Source organism: Egretta garzetta, unplaced genomic scaffold (assembly GCF_000687185.1).
Source record: "Egretta garzetta isolate BGI_Z169 unplaced genomic scaffold, ASM68718v1 scaffold6, whole genome shotgun sequence".
Lineage (NCBI taxonomy): Eukaryota > Metazoa > Chordata > Aves > Pelecaniformes > Ardeidae > Egretta > Egretta garzetta.
Window position 1 is genome coordinate 1,580,090 of NW_009260080.1, and position 6,493 is coordinate 1,586,582.

The window sequence follows — 6,493 nt, forward strand, 5'->3', positions numbered from 1 at the left end:
CGTTACACTATGTGGAGCGCCCCCCCCCCCCCCGTTCCCCTCTCCGACAGGCAGCTTCATAGTACGCGGTTGAAATGGAGCTAAGTAGTTTCCTTCAGGCATTTGGGTTTTTGGCGAAGGGCCAGCCCTCGTTCCCAGCAGCCTTCAGAGGCATTTAAACTCGGAGAGAGCTTCGCTCCAGTCCCCATTACTAATTACCTAATGAGGAATTTAAATTAGCTGGGCATATGAAAGTTTAACAAGATCTTAATAAATGCCTTTTTACTTGTTTTTCATGGAAAGTCAACACACTATTGTGTTGTCCCTGTCGAAACCTTTTTTGTTTTTAACGTGCACTGCAAACCAGTTACCTAATTATAGGCAAATACATAAATATTGTGTGCACCGGTGGTTTTGGTTTTGGTGCTGCTTGGGGTTTTTCTTTTCCTATTTTTGCCCAGGCTCCTCGCCTGGCCGGAACATGTGACCCAGTTTACTTGAGCGGTGCTGGGGGAGAAGGGAGGCTGCTCCCATGGCAGCTCCGCTCTTGGACAGATGGGAAGGGGCTGTGAGGGGAATGTGTGGCATTTGGGATCAGGTTTTGCTACCGGGCTTGGAAGAGATGATCTTGCTAAAATAAGTAGAGTTTGGTATGGAAACTTGGTGTGTCTGTTTTCTGTGTAATGCTTCCATATGGATCGTTTCCTATAGTGGAAAGAATAATCCCAAAACATCAGCTTGTTGCCATAACAGTTCATACCCTCTTTTTTTTTTTTTCTTCTCTGAAAATGGCTAGAAAGTCAGCAGGGTGAATTGAAATTGAAAACCGCAGCTTTACCCATTTAGGGTGGTTTTGTTTTTTGTTTTGTTTCGTTTCATGGAGTAGAGGGGAATGCGGTTGGGGAGGGGGGGAAGTTGTCCATGCACTGTTGCATGTATGTTTGAACAGAGTACTTTCTTGGCAGATGGTCAGGGTTTTAAAAGGAAGTCTCCCTTGGCATTGCGTGAAAGAAAGAGAGAGATGACTCATACAGTTGCACTCTTGGCCAGTAGATAAAGTTCTTGTTCATTGTGGGACTCCCAGCAGGACCTCGGAGTAATTTCCCGTTTTGTACCCTATAGAATAGGACATCTCTATTCTGGAACTTTTTTCTCCCCTCTCCACTGTTGTTGAAGTTCCCCGTGTTCCTCCAAACATGCACGGGAGCAGTTGGAGTTACGAGGCGTGCATGCCAGTACGCTTGGAAATGACATTCTTTGAAAGTCGAGTGTGCTGCGTTCTCATGCACAGGAAATGGGAGGATGTCTGCTGCTCCATTGATGTCCCCAGAAGACGGACCCGCAGCTCCGCAGCCATGCTGAAATGTGGCTTTGTTTTCTGACACGGCGTTTGGGTTTTAACTGCGTGTCAGAGCACATTGTGTTCAGTTGGGTCCTTTCAGCCTGGTGTTTGTGTGAGAGAGATACAAAACAACTTGAAATTAGACGAGGCGCAAGAGTGAAGTGTAATTATTTGTTGTGGTTCTCTATGGTCCTTTTCAACGTCAGCCTACTGAAAACACAGATTTTATGATGAGAGTGGTGATAATTTGACTGACTCATTAGAATGCTATTTTGGAAACCAAAGCTGACTTGCACCTTCAGCTGTGCGTTTGAACTCCTGCCCAGGTCTCGAAAACTGATTTCTTTTCATCGTAACAGTCACCTAGTTACGGCTGGGGGAGCCTTTAATTTGTTTTGAACCCAGAAACCTCAAATCGAACGTACTACAATCCTGCCTTCCTTTTGAAATATAAGATACAGTTGGGTTTATTTTTAAGCAAGCTTGTAACTTTTGTCTTTTTTCTTCCTTCTATTTCACCTAGACATGTTTGGAGCTGGAACGGTATCTTCAAAGTGAGCCCTGTTATGTTTCTGCATCTGAAATCAAATTTGATAGCCAAGAGGATCTCTGGACCAAAATTATTCTGGCACGTGAGAAAAAGGAGGAATCTGAACTGAAGAACACATGTGTCGCAAAAGAGGACAATCTTACTAGTCAGAACTTAGAGACCAACAGTTTGAATTCTGACGTGAGCAGCGAATCTTCAGACAGCTCTGAGGAGCTCTCGCCCACGACAAAGTTTACCTCTGACCCTATAAGCGATGTTTTAGCCAGTTCAGGAAACTTGAGTTCATCTGTCACTTCCACTCCCCCTTCATCTCCTGAGCTGAGCAAGGAGCCTTCTTCCCAGCTATGGAATTGTACGCCGGGTGAGTTGCATTCACCGGGGAAAATTCGTACCGGTACCGCTGGAAAGACTGCAGAAAAAGGTACACCCGCCAATGGTGACACCTCGCCAGATGGCAGAAGGCGTGTTCACAGGTGTCATTTTAATGGTTGCAGGAAAGTTTACACCAAAAGTTCACATCTGAAAGCACATCAGCGCACTCATACAGGTTAGTAACCGTACGCTTATTAAGAGTTGGCAAGTACTGTAGGGAATACCCCTGACAGTGGTGGTGTCACAGCATTACACAATCACTGGGTGGGAGCCCGGGTTTGGAGAGTTGATGTAATGGTAGTAGAGGCTTACCAGCATGGACGACATCACTTCCTCATTCTCTTCGTAAGCAAGCTGAAGCCAAGGCAGCTGGTGGTAGATTAGTCCGCTGTCATAGCAAGTAGGAGCCACTTGTCAGTAGTCAGGAAGCTGCAGCGGCATGCAGTCTTCAGGAGCAAAGGTCTAGCCAAAATAGATTATAGATGCTTTCTGACATTTATTTCTAAGGCAAAAGCGAGCTGAGACTTTCTTCCAAAAAAAGGAACATCATATCCCAAAAATCAGTCGGATCACTAAATACTCTTAAGAGCTTGTTTTCATGGTTCGGTCTACATTGGGTCTATTCAATCAGACATCCCAAGGCCTTGATTATATGAACTATAGTTATAGCTGTAAAATGTTTAACAGTTCTGTGTGCCATTGTTATTGGCAAAAATCGTGGAAAGCCAGTGTGTTACAGTCCTTCTAACATACCTGCTTACAAAGTGGACTTACAAATCTATGACTTACTGTATAATTTCATCCCAAAATACTGAGCAACAGCATTTTATTGTTATGGAACCTGCACTAAAAATAACAACCCTGTGTGTTATTGGGGAAGTAAGTGAGGAAGATAGACACTTCAGGGCTTTTATAAATATTTTATGGTTGAAGTAGCGTGCTGATTTGCTTGTTTGAGCGTTATTATTTGACATGTCTTTATGACAGCAGTTAGATATGTAGAGCTACGCCTTGTCTCAATAGTCATCGCTTAAGGTGAGGAATTGGCCTGGTGTTCTTGGTGTACCAATCCAAAGACTTAGGATTCCTCCCCCTCCCCCCTATGAGATGTGGAAAGAGAATTCAAGGAAAAGATCCCATTTTGACTCATGAGCTCAGCATTTTGTGGCTTTTATGGGAAGTCTGAGCAAGCTCGGATGTTCCTATTGTCATGCAGAAGTCAGATAAAGCAAGATTATTTCAAGAGGAAAGAACAACTTCCACTGAAACCATGGTGGCTGAGCAGTCACAAATAGTTGCCGGCCTCAGAAGTATTGCAGAACTGTTGTCCTGGTGCTGTCGGGCTGAGAATGTTCCTGTGAATGGAAGTGGTATTTCTTGAATGCTGAAATAGCAGTGTTCAAAGTGTGCAGGCTTTTCCAAGAATACATGGCTCAGCAGAAAGGAGGTTGCATTTTATGCAGATGAGTGAGTGACAGAGGACTTTGATGCAATACAGTAGCCTAATTGCATTTTGGAGCCTAGATGTGTTGTCTTTAATCACCTTTGTGAGGTGAATGATACCTGTTTGGGAGTAAGCCTGCCATTATGGGTGAACAGGAATGGTAGAAGGTTGGATTTCTTTGTTTCTTGTGAGCCTGTTTAATCACTTTTTTTTTTTTTTAAGAATGAGATTATTTGATGTGCTGTTGCAGCAAAAGAGTTAAGTAGGAATCATGTGGATGATTTTTGCAAGCCTTCTTTGTCTACATGTTCTGAAGCATTCAGCTAGGTTAAATAAAATTGGCTGTCTTGGGGGGTGGAGGAGGTTTACATAGAAAATGAATGGGATAGTACCTACCTTTCTTTGAATGTAGTCATGACTAACGTGTAATCTGCTTTCTTTGTAGGGGAAAAGCCTTACAGATGTTCATGGGAAGGGTGTGAGTGGCGTTTTGCAAGAAGTGATGAATTAACCAGACACTTCAGAAAGCACACTGGTGCCAAGCCTTTTAAATGTAGTCACTGTGACAGGTATGTGACTAAAATGCACCTTTTAAATAGTTATTTTTAATGCTTGTTGAAAAGTGAGTCTAGGATGCCTTTCACTTGTGAAGGAATCATCTGGGAACGCAACTGCGTCTGGTATTTTTAAGGGATTATTGTATATTTACACTGGAAAAAAGCCTTCCGTTTTACTAATCTTTGGGATGTGGTTAGTAGCCTGATGTTGCAGATGAGTGTTGAGAAGGCCCTAGCGTTACCAACCATCTGCAGTGCTCCTGGGTGCCTACAGACACCTTGAGTGCTCCCGCCTATCCAGGGAATGCCAAATCCCTCCTCCACCATCTGTGTTTTGGAGTAGCAGAGCAGGAGGGGGGTGCCTCACCCACGCGTACCGTGTCGTGCATGCCAGCAACCGTGGGCTAATGCACGACCTGACTCTTGCCTTGCAGGTGTTTTTCCAGGTCTGACCACCTGGCCCTTCACATGAAGAGACACCTCTGAATGGGTCAAGAGGTGAATCCTGCGGGCTAAGAGGCGTCAAGGTTGAAGAGCCTTGAGCGGAGGGATGCGTGTTCCAGCCAAAGCATGCCATTTTGCACCCTACCCAGTTGCCTCCAGGACCTCACTTCCTTGAAGGTCTTTTGAGGGCTAATAAGTCATGTAAGAAACGGCATAGCAACCGCGGTGCGTGATGTTTGGGGTTTCCTGGACTCATACACTGGTATCTAACCTTCTGAGTGGCTCCTAAGCCTTTGCCGTGAGCATGTGCACTGAGAATGTCAATGATTGGGCGACTGTATGCGATGAGGATCTCTTGATGACTGTATGCTGAGGCACATTTTTTTTCTTGTGGTTGTTTTATAACTGTAAGAGAAAAAAAATAGTCTGAATGTCTTGTATGTGAGGAATATCTCGTGAGATGGGACGACCACCAATCATTTCCAAGGGGTGGGGGGAGGGGTGTCTGCACCTTTTTAGAGGGAAAACGGAGAGGGGAAAGGGGGGAATAAAAAGAGTCAGGATGCCAGAATGGAGATAGGGGACCTCCCCGTTCCTGTGTGAGAGGAGCTTTAGGTGTCTGGTGCAGCTATTAAACGTGCAATGTGTCAAGTAGCTTGTTTTACTTGCTACAGAGCTCATTTGTAATCCATTGTATAAGCTGTGTATTTACAAATGTAACACAACTATAACTTTTCATTATAATACAAAGGTTATTGCATGGTTCTGGGGAACTATATGCTTTTCCATTCTTTAATCAGGACTGCAGTTTTGATTCCAGTTAAGAGCAGCTAAAATACAATTGGTCTAATGTTACATAATGTATGGAACATGAATAATTTTTTCTGTTGGGTGGATAAAACCACTATTGGTTAGAAACTGATTTTTCTCATGCAGCTAATTTTTCTCTTATTTATGCCTTGAGGACTAACTTCTGGTTTTCTAGCTGTTAATGCACTGTTGACCTTAATAATGGTGCCTTATGCAAGTGACCTTCTCTTGTAGGGGGTCTTATACAGGGGTATGGGTGATGCATGCTTTATTAAGGCTCTCTTTTCACCTGGCATTGTACTGTATCAAATGTATAATATGAGGGGAAAAAAAGGTTACTTCCAGGGTCCTCCTTCACAAAGACAAATATAGAGAAAAGTCGTTCATGTCAGTACAGTATTTGTTTAACTTAGACAATTTGACTGTGTTACAGTATAATGCATATGCCAATTGAATACCTGACCAGTTCTGCCACCTTGAGACTTTTTTTATATTGACCTTGCACAACAACTGTGTATATACACACCCCAACTGTACTTAATATGTCAAGTTTTCATACATATTAAAGATACAGAAGTATTAAAAGATGTATTTGCTTAAAAGGCACAAGTTTCACATCTATATATCTAGCTATCTGTTGGTCATACAGAAAGAAACTATATTACTTTTTTTTTAAAAGTGGGCAGAAAAATAATTGTGTATGTATATTTGTGTGTACAGTCTGTGTATGTGTGTATATATATAGATAATATATAAATATTTTTTTTAAAGGAAAAAAAATAGAACACATAGCTAGAAAATGCCACAGCCCATCAATAATTAAAATCTAGCATTTTTAGAGGCTTTACCTTTAGCTTAATGGTATGCTAAAGGCTTTGTTGGCATTCAGTCCTTTTCAGACTGCTGACTGTGTTTTGTAGTTATTAGGTTGTCTGGAATAGCGTATCTGTGGACATTTAAGAATGATATGAACCGAATATTGGCATGCTAAAAGA

General features: G+C 42.6%; 1 protein-coding gene across 2 annotated transcripts in view; it reads left to right on the plus strand.

Moving 5' to 3' along the window:
- The window catches only part of KLF6 (Kruppel like factor 6), a 7,566-nt gene extending 1,335 nt beyond the window's left edge, over nucleotides 1–6,231 (plus strand). The window contains exons 2-4 of one of the 2 annotated variants that reach the window (XM_009641344.2): nucleotides 1,845–2,418; nucleotides 4,133–4,256; nucleotides 4,679–6,231. In XM_009641344.2, the coding sequence (XP_009639639.1) occupies nucleotides 1,845–2,418; nucleotides 4,133–4,256; nucleotides 4,679–4,730 (750 nt within the window). In that variant the 3' untranslated portion in view covers nucleotides 4,731–6,231. The remainder of the gene's footprint in view (nucleotides 1–1,844; nucleotides 2,419–4,132; nucleotides 4,257–4,678) is intronic. The other variant, XM_035896817.1, reaches the window with a different exon arrangement.
- The last annotated feature ends 262 nt before the right edge of the window (nucleotides 6,232–6,493 follow it).